Below are 19,638 nucleotides of genomic sequence, written 5' to 3' on the forward strand. Positions count from 1 at the left end.
ATGAGGTGGCCTCCCCCAGCCTCACCTGCTGTGTCCTGCCCGTCAGGAAGCTGCAATTCCACTGGCAGATGGCAGGCGCGATGCTGAGTTGGAGAATCTCGGAGGAAAGGAGTTCAGGGATGATGTAGTTGAACGCTGAGCTGAAGTCCACGAACATGATCCTCGCGTAGGTCCCTGCACTGTCGAGGTGTTCTAGGATGAAGTGCAGTCCCATGTTGACTGCATCATCCGCAGACCTGTTCACTCGGGAGGCAAACTGCAGGGGACCTGTGACGCTCTTGAGGTGGTCCAGCATGAGACGTTCAAAGGACTTCATGACCACAGATGTCAAGGCGACAGGCTTGTAGTCATTTAGACCCGAGATTGCAGGTTTCTTGGGGACTGGAATGATGGTGGAGCGTTTGAAACAGGATGGTACGTTGCACAGTTCCAGAGATCTATTGAAGATCTGAGTGAAGACTGGAACGAGCTGGTCCGCTCAGACTTTGAGGCAGGATGGGGACACATGGTCTGGGACTGCCGTTTTGTTAATCTTTTGTTGTTTGAAAATGCGTTTCACATCCTGTTCGTGGATGGTTAACGCAGAAGTCGGTGGTGTGACAGGGGTCGGTGGTGCGGCTGGGTAGGTGTTGGGTCTGAAAGTGTCCTTTTCAAATCTGCAGTCGAAGGTGTTCAAGTCGTTGGCTAGTGTGCTATTGTTCTCAGCTTGGGGGGGGGGGGGGGGTCGTCGCTTGTAATTGGTCAGTGATTGGAATGTATGCCAGACTGATTTTGAGTCATTAGCTGCTAAACAGTTTATCCAACTTTGCTGCATAGTTTCTCTTTGCAATGTTAATTTCTTTAGTCAGCTGGTTTCTAGCTCAATTATACAGGGCCCTGTCCCCGCGCTCTGATATGCGACTTCCTTAGTTTAGCTAAGTTGCTTAAGTATGGCAGTGAACCACAGCTTCCTGTTATTGAATGTGCAAAACGAGTTTGTTGGTACACACACATCGTCACTAATATAGGATGTGACAGTCCGTATATTCATCCAGGCTGCCAGCTGAATTTTCAAAGACGCTCCAGTCTGTGCGGTCTAAACAGCTTTGAAGTTCTGACTTTGCTTCATTGGTCCACTTTTTCACTGTAGGCTTCACGCATCCAAGTTCTTACCTGTATGTCAGTATTAAGATTTAGCGTAGTGGAGCAGTGGTCTAAAATGTTATTTTCCCTGGTGGGACAGTCGATGTGCTGCTTGTATTTAGGGAGTTCGTGGTTGAGTTTAGCTTTGTTAAAGTCATCGAGAATAATGAGGGGTGAGTCTGGGTGTTTTTTTGCCAATTTCGTTTACTTGTTCGGCGAGCATTAGCAGTGCGGCTTTTGTGTTAGCTTGAGGCGGAATGCAGACACCAGCGAGAATGAATGATGCGAACTCACGACGAGAGTAGAATGGCTTACAGTTCAAAAACAGCTACTCTAAATGCGGGTTGCACTGTGTGCCGAGTTTCGTGGCGTCCGTACACCATTTTTCGTTGATATAGAAGCATAACCCGCCTTTTGTTTTCCCGGATGATTCCATGTCGCGGTCTGCCCAGTGAAGATGGAAGCATGACGGCACCATCGGGTACAGCCTCACAAAGCCAAGTCTCCGTAAAGGACATGGCGGCGGAACGTCCTTAGTATTTACTGGTCTTCATCAGAAGATGAAGTTCGTCCATTTTGCTGGGTAGGGAGCGTAGACTTGCGAGGTGGATCGACGGAAACGCCAATCTGTACACTTTCTTGCGGAGCTTCACCTTTCCCCCCCCTTTTTCCAATTCACTTGACGGGAAACACTGAGAATGTTTCCTGAATTGTGTGAATCTTTTGAATTGGTTGAGAAATGTGGATGCAGTTGTATATATATATTATTTCTTTAAAGTACCCACCGGACAGGTAATAATATTTTTTGGGTACATAACGTAATTTAAGGAGAGAGCATTTTACGACAGTGAACTCCATACCCGCCTCACTTTTAACCTTCATTCACCCTCCTACGGAGCGGTATTAATAATATTGCCAGCAGGGGGAACAAACAGGCGGTGGGTGAGTGAATGGTCGCTGGGGAAGGGGGTCGAGCAGGACGGGGTCAGATGGCAATAACCTCCCGCTACTGGCATTATTGGCCTCCTCCGCCTGCGGACTTTTATTAAATCTTGGTGCCATTGTTCCCGTTCGCTCTGGATGGGTCAAACACAACAAAGACCTGCGCGGGCGCACTACTAAAAGGACAAAATACACATCAGAATGCACATCAAAGACAACAGATCATGGCACACTGGGCATCATTATCAGGGTCACTATCGTGACAAGAGCCTGATTTTAAACATTCAGAATTATCCGACAATATTAAAAAGTTAAGACTTATTGATGATGCTAGCGGCTCTATGTCGGGTTTGCAATGTATGGCTTGCAGGCACGGGCGGCCTTACCATTAGGCAAACAACCAATCTTTTCAAGCCCTGAGATTTCCAAAGACCCCCAAACATTTCATAATAACTGATTCATAAAGTTGAGTTTGATTTAAAGCTATTATTTTAGTCTTAATTCACACACTTAAAAGACAAAGTGCTTAATCTATCATGATCGTGCTCCCCCCTCTTCTCATGCAATGGACTACCCCATCTTCTTACTGCGCATGTGCAGACTTGATTCAGCAAGAGGGGAGCAAAACAAACTTGTGGATGCATTGTGAAGAAAATGAAGCAGATACCAAAAAGTAAGCAAAAGGATATTTTTTTTTTTTTTTTAACAACTCAAAATGTTTCGACCTTTATCACGTTGACACCGAATGGGCTTAGATTGACGACAGAAACAGAGATTGAAGACTCAAAAGTCTCCATAGACCTGGAACTACTGATCCAAATTAAATAATTACATTTTTTTTTTTTTTTTTTTAAATAGTTAAATAATTACAGACCGCAAATGTACTCAAGTACAAAAGTAAAAATTCATTTTGACAACCTGGTTCAACAACAAAAAATAAAAAACCTCTGCGCACAAAATAGTTTCCCTCTTTTATGATGGGGCAGGGGGTAAATCACGTTACATGCATGTTTTAAGAATGAGCCAGCATTGGCTCGACTAGTATGCTTAAAAAAAGGCGGTTCCATTTTCACAACTTTGTGAAGCTCCTAGCAAAAAAAAAAAGATATTTCCATTATGTAATGATGACAGAAGAATGACACTTAACCCTTTTCTCAGTTTAGATTTTTTAACACTAGAATCTTGTGGTCGCACAATTCTTTTGCCACACAATGATTCTTAATTCTCTTAAGGAAATTCATGGTTCTCCGAATCTGCATTGTTGTTAACGCTCCCTGGTTCACGCTGCTATGTCTCGCTGCTGCGCCTGTTTATTTTATTTTTTTCACCAAGATCTCAAACACGGTTGACTTAATCTTTTTGTCTTTTTTTACATCATGTCTTCATCCACAGAGGTTTAAAAAGTATTTTGACAAAGTAGGGAGTAGAACATGCCATTTGTTTTCAAATGTAGGGAGTAAAAGTAAATAGTCATCATAAAAATACATAAGTACAGATACCTGAAAAATCTACTCAAGTACAGTGCCCAGTGTCAAAATAGTTGAGAGTTTACCCCGCTTCTCACTTAAAGTCAGCTGAGATATGCTCCGGCTCACCCGTGACCCGAATGAGAATAAACATTACAGACAACTGACTGATGGATTCTGAATTATATATATTTTTTATTGCTTAAATCCTTTATTTGATTTGTAAAAAAAAAAAAATTTGCGTATATATATATATACACACACACACACACACACACACACACATATACACACACAATGCAAAAACAGTATAAAACATAATTTTGGAGCGTTTTAGCCAGACTTTGGTCCCCTTTGATGCATTTTAGCGGCCTGTCTGATCCACTTCCGGAAATAGCTCAGCTCCAGCATGCGGGCCTGCCGCACAGAAGGTGGGTCCAGATCGTTAGCGTAACGCAGGTCCAGGTGATGCGCGCCATCCAGAATCATGATGGACACCAGGGAGGCGGACACGTTGTGAGTCACCCCGCCCGAAGACCACGGGTCCAGACCTCCGTTACTGGGACACCACGAGGAGACAATTCAGACTTCTTTTTGAGGGCCAAATCGTACTCACAGTTTGGTACCTTGACTTACGAGTTTGATCTGTTCCGTGACCAAAACTGCAACTCAAATATTTGTATATCAAATAAATATTCCCCGTTGATATGAATTGAAATGCCATTAATCCGTTCCAGTACCCCAAAAAACAACAGAATGTAAAGAAATTAAGTCATTTTGTAAAGCCAAAAGTCTCTCTCCCTCTCTCTCTCTCTCTCTCTCGCTCGCTCTCTCACTCACACGTAACTTCAGTGATGTGCCTTTAAGGGGGCTCGGCCTAGTCGTGAGTGTGATGGGCCATTTTCCACATGTATTCCATTCGCTTTGCAAGGGTTCTTATTTTGTATTCGTGTGTTTTGACTGTTTGTCGTGTTCAACAAAGGATGGTGAACGTAAATAAACGACTGTGGCTCTCCTTGCCCATGCACATTACAGTTCCTTATTAATTGCACATTCACCCCCACCACTTCACTCAAGCGGTGTCGTATCCGAAGCTCGCTCATAACTGAAATTTTGGCTCACCACACACACACACACACACGCACGCACACACACACACACACGCACACACACATCCACCAAGTCACAGCTCGTGACTTGGAATTATGTTAAAGATTCAAAATCAACAGCTCCCTTTTTCATTTTAGGAAATTGCAACAGTAAATTTGAACTCTTATGCTCTTAAAACATTGAGGTCGTTTTTGTAAAAACCTATGGCTAGCCATGACATCTGCAAGTCAGAAGCTGAGCTGCATTGTGTTTGTTTTTTCCAGACTTGGCCCCAAAACTACTTTATTGCCCCTTGTTCCTATACTATTCTGGAATTGTCTAAATTGTCCTGTGATGTGTGCATAGACGTTCAAGAAAATGAAAACATTTTCTGGGTTTACCTGAAGATGATGTTGCTGTGCGAGGCGATGTTCTTCCCGCCGAAAACCAAACCAGCCCAGTCAGCTCGCGGCCGGACACCGAACATGGCGTGGCACTCATCCGAGAAGGCCTGGAAGTTCCACTCCGCGGGCTCGAACATGTCGCGGACTCCGTTGGTGCACATGGGCATCACCATCTCGGTGCAGGCCTAAGGAGGAGGAGCCCCTAGTTTAACAATCTGATTAACCAGAGGTTGGCTTCCCCACGGCTCATTATTGAAGGCTCTCGTACCTCAAATCCATGTTCCCCCACTGAAATGAATGAAAATGTGAGTAATCCATTCCAGCCCCACCCCAAAAATAAAACCCACACGACAGTATAGTACTGTATAAAAACATACAGTAATAACATAGTTAAACAGAATGTAAAGAATTTAAAAGTCCTCCCGCCCAAAGATAGCTGGGATAGGTTCCAGCAGCCCGCGACCCTAGTGAGGATAAGCGGTAAAGAAACCGGATGGATGAATTAAAAACTTAACAGCAGTTTCTGTAATTCAGTGGACATTGTGCTGCTCCTTCTGGTGTGCATGCCTTGGCCACCAGGGGGCAGTCTAATACATATAATAAAATGTGAAGCCCTTTGCAACTAAGTTGTAGTAATATTAGTTTTTCACAGACCAAAAATAATACATGCCGTGAGTGTTATTATATTATATTATAGTCTGTAGGTGTCCGCACAATTTGTGTTCAAATATCTGTTGTTAAAAAGTCTCTACCGTGATACCGATGCCAATTTCATTAGCTCACGTATGGTGCTTTGCATTATGTGTTAGCATTGAGCTAGCGGACTATCTTGAGACAAATTTGTGCGGCTTCGTTAAATACGTGAATTTCAACTGGGAGTGGCAATAAACATCTTGAAGCAAGCACACTTGAACTCTTTTTGTGAAGAGCTGCTTGCTATCTGCCAAACTGCACGCCTGTGGAGGCAGACTATCATGGTTAACACTTATTTTTTTATTTTTGCTTGTAACACAAAGCCAAAAAAAAGGAAAATTCAAAACAGACCATGCAACAGCTTGTAATAAAAAAAAAAAAAAAATCATATTGCGCCACTGGTGAGTGAAGGTACCACTAGATAACATTTTACATTAAAGGTCTCTCACTACGCCGTGACAAAATGGACTCGCTTTACCTGGTAGTCCCAGCCGAATATGCCGAGGCTGCTGGTGGCGGTCTCTGAGATGTTGAGGCAGGAGGAGCTTCCAGTGTAGTTGTAGTAGACCTTGGCTCCTTGGGACACGCCGTGAAGGAGCTGCTGGTCGGTTGCGTACGAATCCAATGCCAGATACTTGCACACCGACTGGAAAAAAAACAAAAACTGATCAACGTTAACGGAATTTAAGTGGTCGACCAAAATTTTTAATTTTCCAGTGGGCTCTTCATTTTTTTCCAGAGCCGTGTATGATTTTTACAGTCGACACCCCAGGTCTAAACTATTAATAGAAGCAATTACAGTGGTGCCTTGAGATAAGAGTCTTGTCAAACAGTTCTATGCAGAGAGAGACCAGCATTGCGTGGGCGGCACTCTTTTCTTTAAGAGATTTCTCTGGGCCTGCAACGCAGTCTGGAACATGCTATTTTTGCTACAGTGAATTTTTTTTTGGTCAAGCTGAACCGCCTAATGCATCTAATGTTACCCGATTTTGGAAACTAAAAAAAAAAAAAAAAGATTTAAAAAAAAAAAAACCCCACTAATTCCTCATTTACAATAATGCGTACTGTTCTGGGCGTTTTCGGGCTCCAAAAAATAAAATTAAAAAAATTAAAAATACAATAATTTTGTACTGTCCAGTAATATTGGTACATATGGTCATAAAGAAAGAAGTGATTCAATATAACGAACAATTGGCGATAACATCCCCCCATATACTGATACTCTGCCACCTCTGTGCTCAGCAGTACGACAATAACATTCGTCGTTCTTCGCACAGGGTTATGAATATATAAGCCTGTGGATATTGTCATATCAGTCTACATTTAGTTTAGCAACATTTGTGCTCAGATATCTGTTGCTGAAAGGGTAACAACACCAGCATAATGCTAATTGCTAGCCCAAGTGTCTATAGCATTTCTCATTGTATGTTAACATTCAGATTGCGGTGGCTATATGTCCTTGCTTTAAATACACAACATGTAATTCTCTTTGTTTTATATTTATTTTGACAGCAACCTTCAACTGAAAGTGGCAACAGTTTGAAGCCTCTTTTTTGAAGACCATTTACTAATTACATCAGTTACCTGCCACAATACAGCGCTCATATATCAAATTTAAACTCAAGTCAAGGCAAACAAAGAAGAAAAAAAAAGTAATCCAATAATGGCTATATTCTCAAAATATATATTTTTTTTGTTGTTTTTTCAGTCACTTGTATATCAAGGCACCACTGTATAAACGTTATTTTCACTATTCTTGGCAGGGCTTCATCTCTATCCAGCACAAATATCTCCCACTTGTTTTCTTTACAAAACTTAGTCCCCCCCCCCTCCCCCTGATCTACCAGCTGACCTCAACACCATGTTTCCACCTTGCCTCGTCACATGCAGCGCTCACCGTTGACCCCCCCGCTGCCCACTCAGCAGGCATATTCTACTTTCCCTACGGCTCAGTGTCTCTAGAAGGACGGCTAAACGGTCATAGAGAGGTTCCTCTAATGTATGCGACCCCTATGGGCGGTGTAAGCGCTTTAGGCTGAGAAGCTTTTTTTTTTTTTTTTTTTTAATGACAAAGCTAATGTGATTATGTGAGCAAGTGTGAGAAGGGCCCATTGAGGGTTTAGAGGTGTTGGCAGAGATGAATGTATAAAGCTAATCCTGGCTGAAAACTAAGGAGAAGATGCCACCCCCCTTCCGCTGCACTTTTTTTTTTTTTTTTTCTTCCACGGTGTAAATCTTCGCTTGGACGTGTCCTCGGCCGTCCTCATCCATCGACCACCACCAAGTGCTTGCACAAAAGCCTCAGTAACAACACTAACAGGGTTACAAAAACAAGAGGACCCAGTTTTTGTTGGGGTTTTTTTTTTTTTGATTGAACTGTGCAACCGTAACAAAACCGACAAAAAAGATGGCGCTCCAATACAGGCTGTCCCAATCTATTTTGTGATCTATCCTCTGTTCACAGAAAAAGTCCCCTTTATACTGTTTTTGTGCACCATCTGGTGGCAAGGAACTGTTGAAGTAAGTTGAGGAGCTTCAATCGGACAAAAGTATAGTGGTACCTCGCCTTACAAGTTTTGAGGTACCAGCTCTCGCTCGGCCGATGGTTTTGTCTTGAGATGAGAGCAAAAATCTGAGTAATGAGCGCTAGATGCTTCACAACAAGCAGCAGTTTGGTAAATAGGCAACAATTCTTCAACAAAGAGGCCAAGTGTTTTCTTAAAGCTGTTTGTTGCTACTCCCAGTTCAAGTGTACTGTTAAACTTAAAACAAAGAGAATTACACCTTGTGTGTCTGACAAAAGACCGCTTAGCTTAATCCTAACACCATAGACCAGAATGTTACTGATCTTCCCCACACTCCTATTAACCTCTACCATATTATAAACACCTTTTAAACTCTTAAACATACAGTAATGCACAGTAGCACTGTACGCTATATACACATTTCATTCCTCGTAATGTGATTTAAATAATAATTTTTTTTTTTTTTAAGTTTTAGGTTAGGAAGTGTTCATTTCTACCACAAAAAAAACAGCAACATACACTCAGAATCCCACGATACAGTGAACTACGCGCATTATTAATATGGAGGGGGGGGTGGGGGGGTTTAAAAATCCACAATGCACTGAATCCGCAACGTGACCCGCGATATAGCAAGGGAGCACTGTATACATATACATGGATCATATTGCACCCTTGTGGCCAATGCGCAGACAACAGAAGGAGACTCACCATGAATCGATGAACTCATAATGCACAAAGTAGCAACCAAGTACAATACTGTAGAGTGCCTTTGTTTTTGTTTTGTTTTTAAATTAAAAACATGTCACGAAAATTGTTGTCTGCGTTTTATGGGGGGCTGGAACAGATTAATGGCATTTTTCATTTCAATAATTTGAGTTCCAGGCTTGTTCACGTGTCAAGGTACCACTGTATTTAGGGTTATTTGCACCTGAAACAATGTACAGTCAAAGTGAGTATTTTCAGGGGGCATACCCTAACTCCAAACTGTGATGATTTGCTTTTTTTTGCATTCTAAACAGGTCGGGACGCAAAAGCCAACGCGAGGCCCCTCCTCTTGTTCCGCAACGGCTGCCATAAATCCCTACGAATTTCACATGCAAATCAGGCGCCAGCGCGTTTTATGTGAGAAAGCGTTTACAGGCCGCCATAGAACAAGTCTGCTGAACAACGAGAGGCATTTGGACTTGTAACAACATGTACACACACACAGCAACCTGTACACTTTGTGTTCACAATAGTAGCACTGTGTAGAAAACACTGCCGAAAGCTCAGCCTTACAACTGATTTTAAGTTCACACAAGAACATCTTTGTACCATACCATACACAATGCACACTAGGCTCCAGCTCACCGTGACCCTGAACAGGATCAGCAGTACAGAAAAATGGATGGACTAAATACACACTACATACAACACAAGACTGCATTGCATACACTACAATTTATAAACACTGCACTACATAGACGCTTCACTCCACTACACACACGCAACACTATATTACATATCAGTGCACAACAATATAGAACAATTCAGCCACACTATACTCCACATTCACACAAAAACAACAGTAGTTAGGACTGAATTTTATTTTGTTTGTGCATCGTCATCGCAATGTACGCGTGCGCAATAGAATATACAGTGAATAAACTGTAATATTAAAAGGGACCAGCAGAGGGAGCTTTCAGGAACACTGTAAATGGGATTAAAAGTGTTCTTTTGTAATACCTCCATAATTGTAAAACTTTATTATGAAGAAAATAATTATTTGTATCAGAATTATTTCGTTAAAACACTGATAATATGAAATTTATTTTGTTTTGTTATACAAGAGTTGGCAGCACGGTGTAAAAACTGGTTAGCACGTGACTCACAGTTCTGAGGACTGGGGTTCAAATCCCGGCCCCGGCCCGCCTGTGTGGAGTTTCCTTGTTCTCCCCGTGCTTGCGTGGGTTTTCTCCGGGCACTCCGGTTTTCTCCCACATCCCAAAAACATGCGTGGTAGGTTAATTGGCGACTCTACATTGCATGTAAGTGTGAATATGTCCACAAATGGTTGTGTATTGCATGTTTTTGTTTGCACATAAAAGGACAAAAGTCCTGTTTTTGTTTTCACTCCCCAATTAAAAAACATTCAAGCAACACGTTTTTCCTCGTTTTGGAGATTGTAGGATGAAAGCTGCAGCTGGCTACTAGTGTGTATTGACATTGTGTATTGCATGTTTTTGTTTGCACATAAAGGGCAAAAGTCCTGTTTTTGTTTTCACTCCCCAATTAAAAAACATTCAAGCAACACGTTTTTCCTCATGTTTTGGAGATTGTAGGGTGAAAGCTGCAGCTGGCTACTAGTGTGGACTGAATGGGTGGCAACAATGGGGAAATGAAATGCCAGTATATTCAGACTAATAGCCCTTCAATAACATAGTTGTGGGGGGCATGAACTAGTTTGTTTTTTGACCAGGGAATTTAGTTCAAAATTTTGAATTATAAATTATGAACTAAACTAGTTCATTTTTGGAACGCTGAACTGAACTTTGAACTAGTTCGCATAGAAAATGAACTCTCTCTACACCGATCCTGTATTACTTGACATTGCGCTATATATCGGCGCTTTAAAAAAATTAAGAATAATAATTTAAAACAATCGGTCATTTTTTTTCCCCCAATATCATGTAGCCCAACTACAATACATACACTCTACAATATAGTGTAGACTACATACACAGTATATTACATATAACACTAATGCATTGAATACACACAATATATACAAAATACACAGACAAAAACTACTACTATATACACACTACAGCAGTGATTCTGAAACAGGGTGCCGCGGCACACGATTGATCATCAGGTGCGCCACCGTAAATTATCTAATTTTCCCCCAAGATTATCATTCATTCATGAAAAATTTATCATTGTTGATCCATCTCTGCCAGCGACGTAGTGACAGGCATTACATTTGATGGTATAAAGTACAATAAACCTGTGTATCCATCGGTTGCTATTCATACAAGCAGCCGCAGATTTCCCGAGCCGCTGTTGTCGTCTTATAAAATTACAAGGAGAGGAAACAGACAAGAAATGAAGGTGTGTTCACAAGTACAAATAAAATGATTTAGTGGAGTTTATATTGAGTCAAGTATCATTATACAATACAACATATACTGAATATCGTTGCTGTCGGGCTGAAAGCTTGTATGTCTCAATGTGGTCAATTTCATATTTTCCTCACAAATCGATACTAATAGTCAGCCCTCTGCGGTTTGTTTTATTTTTACAAATTATTAACCAATACCAAGTGTAGAAAATAGCTTGAGAGCAAAACTATTAACTCTCTTGGGGACTTCAACTGTCTGAGAATTGCCACATAACAGCACCTCTTCTTGACGCCATGGGAGCCTTGTGGCATTATATTGCCTCAAGATTTGTTTATGTTTTTTTGGGGGGGGGGGGGTTGACAAAAAGGAGTGACAATAGATAGGTTAAATACATTTCGGTAGGCCTATTTTGTTAAAAGGCAAAACTAATTGCAGACAGTCTGCCACTCATGGAAAGTAATTACAGAAGCCAGCACACCGCAAGACGGTTTGGTAATGTCACTCAGCGCGCGGCGGGTTTAGTTTAGTTTTGCTGTCGGTACCTGGATGGGCCAGCGAGGAAGCGGCTGCAGGAAGTCCGCCTTGTAGGGGTAGTCCACCATGGCCAGGTTCACCCACGTCTCCTGGAGCCAACTCTTGAAGCCCAACACGTCCTTGTCGCTCTTGAGTGGCGCGCACAAGCCGAACTCCTCGGACAGCCATTGAAGACCCTGTGCTGCACGCCACAAGACATTAGCTGAAGTCTCGCACGTGGTGATTGATCATGACAGCATTAGTCGGCCCCGTCCATGCTTTCATCCAGCCCAATGAGCATTTACATTAGAAAAAGCCCTATAATATTTGGTGCATTAATGTAGTTACTTCCCCCCCCCCTAAAAACTGGTTATTTAAAATGTATTCATTTATCTCATTAAATGAATGAGTGGTCGATTGTAAATAAAATTAAAAATAAGTAAAATGCTGACTGCGCACTGACATATATTTGACATTTTATTACAGAATTGGGTGATGAATAATAAATGAATGTTAAATAATGTACAAATCTTTATTTTTTTTATAATTAAAATGAACTATTTTACATATTGTCCATCTTCATTAATTGGTTAATTTATCAGTTGTAAATAAAGAAATCGGCATAGTATAAAACAAATGTTATTAAAATGAACAAACACTCAACTTTTATTATTTTCATTTAATTCGTTTTCCCAGCTTTATGTACTAAATATCTTACCAGTGGTGGAGAGGTTACTGATGGCCCTCCACGACGCTCTGATGTTTGCGTCGCAGTTGGGTCCGCTTTTGGCAAAGTCCCGCGTGACAACTTCGTAGAAGTCTCCGCAGGGCACCATCCCTGTGAACTGCCATATTGGTGCGGAGGCGGCCAGGGCACTGGGGAGATTTGATTTTTGAAACCGAGTTGCAATTACTGATTTGAAAGAAGTTTGCGTCAACCCAAGTTGCTGCCCTTACCCGACGACAACGTTGGGATATTTCATCCTGAACCAGGCGGCCAGCATTCCGCCGTACGATCCCCCGATGGCGATGACCGGGCTTTGCTGGGCTCCGGCTCTGCTGAGCTTCACATTCTGGATCAGTACGGCAAAATCCGCCAGGGCCTGCTCTGCAGTCAGGTAGTTCAAGTGTTTGCTGTCCTGCAGACAAACAAGTGTGCTTTTTAAACACAATAGCATCTACAGACAGTCTCTCACAAAAGCGAGCAAACCCTTCACATTTTTTGTAAACTTTTCATGAAGAAATGACACTTTAAATGCTACAATGTATGACTAATTAGGCCCAGTTTGGATATTTACACGTAGGGATGTCCTCACTTTTGTTGCCCACAGTTTTGACAAAGGCTGTGTGTTGAGTTAGTACAGGAAATCTTCACCGTTACACAAGCTGTACACTGAGCAACGCTTCTGTGGACCTTGCTCTGTTCACTGAGAACAGAAAAGGGCCTAAACCACAAACTGGATAGTCCAGAATGTCTTGCTAAGATGAAAAATCAATAACCAAGAACTCTAGAGAGTCCAACTTACGATTGAGTGCGATACAGTGTTTTGATAAGCATATTCACTCACGCTGTAAGAGTCCGCTCCAAATGGCATCGATTCTCCGTAGTATCGATGTTCTGCGAAAATCAACATGGCGCCCAGGTCTCCAGCCACATCCCACATGAAGCCCTGGACCACAACCAGCTCAGTTTTACATTATATACCTACAGTGGTACCTTGACTGAAGTCAAGGTTCCGTTGTATTTGAATAATGTGCACGTAAGAGTGAAACATGACTTGACAGGTTAACTGACAGTGTTGTTGCAGAACCAGGTGATGTCGCCTTCGTTGCCCGTGTAGAACAAAATGGGACCACCCGGCGAGCGCCACTGCTTGTCGGCCACAAGGTAGCGCTGTTTGAAAGTGCCATCTTCTACGAAACCAAAATGATCAATCTGGGGTGGGGAAAAATAAAAAATAAATTGTAAAAAAAATAAATAAAAAAAAAGAAGTCATGTTACATTTTAGTTCAACGTACAAGTAGCTTCCAAGACCAACCGGAGCAATATTTTCATGAGACATGGCTTTGGTCTGAGCACAAAAGCAGTGAGTAGGCAAGTTTTTCATTTATTAACAGGGTAGGTTCCCCAAAAAGATCTGAATGAAAGATACCCTTTGGTCAGGACTACAGGTATTGATGCAGGGATGTCAGATTTATGCGATGAGACATCACAATTATATCAGCGCTTTTAACTGGCGTAGAGCTAAAATGAACTTTGTCTTACCACAGCAATTTTTTTTTTTTTTTTTTTTTTTTTTTTAAATTAAACAACAATGCACTTGTTAATTTTACTTTATGTCTGTTTAGATTCTTAGTCATTCAGGTTATATGGTAATCAGCAAGGGTTGAATCGAAGCAACTGGACTCTTTTTTTGTTGAATTTGTTTTGGGTTTTTATTTTTTTGTGTTCTATGAACATTTTCAAATACAACTTTGGCTTTGTGAGAAAGGTGAAAACTACTGGTGTTATTATTCCAAAGTTGAAGACACGCAAAATGACCATCAATTGCCATGCAAAATGATCAACCGAACTTACAAATTCAGATGGTGATCAAGTAATTCATTCCCATCCACTCTATATGACACAGTTGTCAAAGATCCTGGACACCTCTATCATAAAATGTTTTTATTTTGCCCATCCTTAGTCCCTCTGTGGACACAAAAGGAGGCAGTAACTTTGCAAGGCAATGACAGCAGAAAGATTCAAAGCGTCCTTTCAGCCTCATCTTGGCAGCGTGTGGGCGTACCGTGAGAGTGTTGGAGAGAAGAAGGAAAAAAGAGAAAAACAAAAAACAAAAGAATGGCAGATCGGCATACACCACTGGAGTCATGTGCTGTATAATTGTGTGAACAAAGCATTTAAATGTGGTTGTGTGTCCTTTAGAAAGGTCACTTTTTTCTCCAGTCGCCTTGTTGATTCATTTAATGAAGTCTTTTACTCTGACTATTGTCTTTTCAGAAGGTCACAGTTTGATATTTGCCATAATTTGTCGTTTTTATTCAGCTCCTGTAATTGATTTAGACGCATAGAAATGACAAGATGCTGCGGTATTTGTTGTTCTTTTGAATGCATCATTCACTTTACAGTGAATCCCCATACGAAATGCCGCGGGTAATACACGCCACGCAAAATAATTTATAATTGCCTACATATGCCACAAGATGGCCGCAGACGACTAATTTAGTTTAAAGTTAAAGAATTAATTTAGTTTAAAGTTCCTTGACACCAAGATGCCAACAGATGGCGCCAAAGCAACACTGATATGAAAACGATGAATTTCCAAATGGAGAACTGTTAATAGGGGGCGGTTGACTGTATACCTGCTTCCGATTGGAGCTTTTTTGGGCCACTTCTCGAGCAGGAACAAATTCAAACTGACGACTTACTGTGTGCTGTTCTGACGGACATTTCGTGTCGATCAATCAAACAAGTGTCGAAGGATAATTTTTTCTAACTTTCCAGGGAGTGCTACAGGGTGAATTTTGCAGGGGTCCTGTTGGGGACCCCTAAAAATTCAAATATTTTCACCAGGATACACAAATGCTTTTGAATTTAGCATCGCTCATCTGTCTAAGATACTTTCTTTCGATTGGGGCTCATTTAGGCAAATTCCCGAGAAGGATTTTGTCAAACTACAAGCTTTGTAATTAGCCTAACTTCAAACCAATATGGTTGACTTCTTGTTCAATTTTATGCATGCCAACTGGTAAGACTGGTGTCGGGGGGCCCACTAAAGCCCCCTCTCAGCATCCAGACCTGGTTACCTGAGAAGTAGTGCCACTATGTGGACATTGTGGAAATTACTGCATGAGTGACATCCATTCATTTGCTGTGCGGCAGGCAGGAAAAGAGGATTTCCTGTGGAGATGAGAGCGATGACTTTGTGACCCGCTGTCACGCAGACAGTGTGGGAAGACGAAGGCGGCGCGATGGATGCGGCTCGAGCAAATGGAAATTGCATCAGACGGACTTTTTTTAATTTATTTATTTATTAAGTGTAGTGGCGAGGGGATAAGACAATGTGCATCAGGATAGAGGAAGTAGTCTTTATGGACTCACTGATGAGGAAGAATGCTGACGGTGGGTGGAACACATGTGCACTCCCCTTCCCCATCCCTGTGGCTAATTATGCCAAGTACATGCCAACATAAATACGGTACATTACTCACCAAAAAGTTAAAGATACATTGGTGACTTGACTTAAGTTTGATTCATTCCTTGACCACGCTTGAACGTCAAAACACTCAAATCATCTAGCTCCATTGAAATGAATGAAAATACCAATAATCTGTTCCACGCACCCCAAAAATATGAACACGTCCATCCATCCATCCATTTTCCGAGCCGCTTCTCCGCACTAGGGTCGCGGGCATGCTGGAGCCTATCCCAGCTATCATCGGGCAGGAGGCGGGGTACACCCTGAACTGGTTGCCAGCCAATCGCAGGGCACATACAAACAAACAACCATTCGCACTCACATTCACACCTACGGGCAATTTAGAGTCTCCAATTCATGCATGTTTTTGGGAGGAAACCCACGCAGGCGTACACACACACATTTTATATATATATATATATATATATATATATATATACACACACACATACATATATATACACACACACACACCTTCTGCAATGAGCGCCTTGGTCACCAGGGGGCCACATAATGCATGTAGATGATGACAAAACAAGAAAGTCGCGACTAAATTGTAAAAATATTCATTTTTCGCAGAAGATAAAGAAAATATGCCTGAGTATTGTTGTATGCATTTGTTCAAATACACTTAATTTTTTTTGAAATTACAGCAACATCATTGTTAGTTTCATTGGGCCGTCTATGATGTTTTGAATTGTGTATTAGCATTAAGCTAGCAGACTTTCGTAAGACATGATTAAGTGGCTTAGTTAAATCTAGAATGTGGGATTGTCTTTGTTTTACGTTTAGTTTTATGAAAACCTTCAATAGGTTAGGGCAAGCACTTGAAGAGTTAGTCACTATCTGCCAAACTGCTGCTTGTTGTCAAGTTTGATTCACAGGACACACCATAGCTCGGACTTGTAACTTTAAAAAAAATAAATAACCCAAACAAAAAAGAAAAGAAAAAAAATCGCCAAAGCAATGGTTTCCATATTGAAAAACTCCTATCAGATCAAGTTGAGGTACCTGAAAAGTCACTAAATAGCCCAATATACAGATTTTGGGAGTAGTGTACACTTACTAAACATCAAAACACCACACTTCAAAAATTTCTCAAAAATATTTTCCCTGTTCATCAGGGGGATTACATTTAATACCAACCTGCGATACAGAAAAACTTTTTTTTTTGTTTTTAAATAGTTAAAACCTAAATAACATTAAAACATCATTTTGTTTAAACACATTGTAAACATATATCAACGCCGAAAAAAAATGGAAGCATAAAATGTCCAGAAAATACAGATTATTAATGGAGGGAAAAGAATAAGGAATAACAAAATACCCGAATGATGAACAAGTACACACTCATTGTGTTGCTCTTTACTACAGGAAATAGTGAGGAGGGGGGCTTTGTTGTGGGCAAACAACACGTGCGCGACCTCAACAATATTAAGTGCATTAAGAAAGTGCTGCAGTAACCAAATGCAGTGGGGGCAGGTGCTGAATGACGTCGCTGCCCACTGAGCAGTGTACACAGTGGTTGTACAAAGAATGATTATGCTTCTCTGTTATACATTTATAAGTCACGTGCCAATATTTTCACTAAACACGGACTATGCTCTGACTACCATTGTATTCCCTTATCCCAGGAAATGGCTTTGTCTGACTCTTACATCGACCGATTTCATCAAACAGGAACTATCCACTTAACCACAAACAGTCATTAGTCAGTATTGAGTAAATCACATACAGTGTATGGGAGACTTACAGTTATGCAGGTACTGTACAGATGGACAGAAATTAACTGGAATTTATGTTTTCCATTGAACATAAAAATGTGTTGTATGTTTTTGGATAGGAAAGGAAATACTGGAGTAACAGATGTTATCTGTGGTGGGGGGGGGGGGGGGGGGGGAATAATCACCATTTCACAACGGATTTCAAAGACTAAAATTACTACTTTTTCCTAACCGCAAACAAAGTAGGTTTTCCTGAATATTTTATATTTTCTCACAATGAGTTACGATGAGGTCACCAAACAAATGAAAAAAATCTAAACCAGATAGTCTTGAGTGTATTATTATTAATTAAGCTCGCCAACCGCACCTGTTAGCATTCACACCAAACCAGTTTAATGAACTGTAGCTTTTAATTAGTATCATCATAACATTTAAAGTATAATGAAGAATTTGGCCTACATATTAGAGACTTAGAGTAAAATTCAACTCGCCTTCTGGTCAAAGTAAAATGATGTTGTTGTTTTTTTTGTTTTTTTTTTTTAATGTTTTGTCATAGCGCTGCCATGTAAAACTAATCCAAGACAAAAACGAGTCCTCATTCAGCACGTGCATGCTACTATTTTTAATCAACCCAAACTTTAATCGTTTCCAGAATATCGAAAAATGACTACCAAAAAACAAAATAATAATAAAATGAAAGGAAAGATAAATCACGTCGCAGTGCACCAACGTCATCTTTGCCACTCACAGCCAATGGGAGGCATATTTGAATGTTGTGTTTCAAGGTTAACTTTTGTACGAAAACTATGAAACAGTTTTTTTCCCCCTCATTTAAAGTGCAAAGAAGAATTCGGCGTACATTGTAAAGACTTGGAGAAAAGGTTCAACTCACCTTCTGGTCAAAATAAAAAGTTTCATAGCTGACGGGAATCTCAGAGGAGGGAAACGAGCCTCCGCGTCTGGTGAACAATTGTCGAGTTTTGAAGGCGTGAAAAGAGCCAACAAACAATAATAGCATGCAGGTGACTGCAGCGACATCCAAAAGTCTCTTCCCGGCTCCAAATGTCATTTTTTCTGCCGTGCTGTCAAGACTCCCGCCGTCAGCACATTTTGGGGACAGAAAACCGGATGATCCTCTTAAAGAGGAGGAAAGAGGAAGTGAAACTGCCTGTCAGCAGACATCAAAGTTTTTCGAATTTAAGCAACAATAAATATCACGGGTCCAGCAACTGAGGATAAACAAGGAAACTTCCGTTCGGGGTTTTAGAAAGCCCCATTTGGTTCACGTTTTATCATCTAGTTGCTCGCGGCTAGCCGTCAGCATCGTCGCTTGCTAAACCCAAAGGCTCATGGGAGTTGTAGTTGTTTACGTTGCTCCGTTGACATGCTAACATCTCAGCATGGCTATATAAAAAGCAGAGGTGGTACAAGTACTCAAACTCTGTATTATACCTAAACAGTAGTAGAGATTCTTCTGTAAAAAAAAAACAAAGAAAAATAATACATAAAATAAAAGAAGAAAAAGACTGGTAAAAGTAAAATTACTGATTCAACTCTTGTTTAAGTAAAACAGTAAGCCCCTCGTTGAACTGTGTGTCCCAGTGATCTTAGAATCTTAAGTTGTCTGTGGCTTTATGCCCCTGGCAGGGGGCACCCATGGCAAACAGATCCTAGGTGAGGGACCAGACAAAGGATGGCTTAAAAAAAAATTCCCATGATGCGTAAAATGATTGAATCACTTGGCTTCCCCAAGTCCACAAAACATATGTAGACTGGTTGAGTGAACTCCCACGCACCCTCGAGGACCTTGACGAAGGCGGTGAGGTGGTCCACTGATCCACGGGCCGGATGAAAACCACT

The 19,638-nt window shown here is 41.1% G+C and overlaps 1 protein-coding gene across 1 annotated transcript; it reads right to left on the bottom strand.

Annotated features, from left to right (window-relative positions):
* Positions 1–3,698: 3,698 nt before the first annotated feature.
* On the bottom strand, positions 3,699–19,096 carry prcp (prolylcarboxypeptidase (angiotensinase C)). The gene is made up of 9 exons (XM_061682624.1): positions 18,671–19,096; positions 13,651–13,791; positions 13,424–13,525; positions 12,813–12,994; positions 12,574–12,731; positions 11,885–12,057; positions 6,195–6,362; positions 5,021–5,208; positions 3,699–4,089 (listed from the first exon to the last, which is right to left on the bottom strand). Exons 1-9 carry the CDS (start codon positions 18,845–18,847, stop codon positions 3,864–3,866), a joined length of 1,515 nt encoding a protein of 504 aa, XP_061538608.1. The 5' UTR covers positions 18,848–19,096; the 3' UTR covers positions 3,699–3,863.
* Positions 19,097–19,638: the final 542 nt, after the last annotated feature.

Source organism: Phycodurus eques, chromosome 7 (genome assembly GCF_024500275.1).
Source record: "Phycodurus eques isolate BA_2022a chromosome 7, UOR_Pequ_1.1, whole genome shotgun sequence".
NCBI classification, from domain to species: Eukaryota; Metazoa; Chordata; class Actinopteri; order Syngnathiformes; family Syngnathidae; genus Phycodurus; species Phycodurus eques.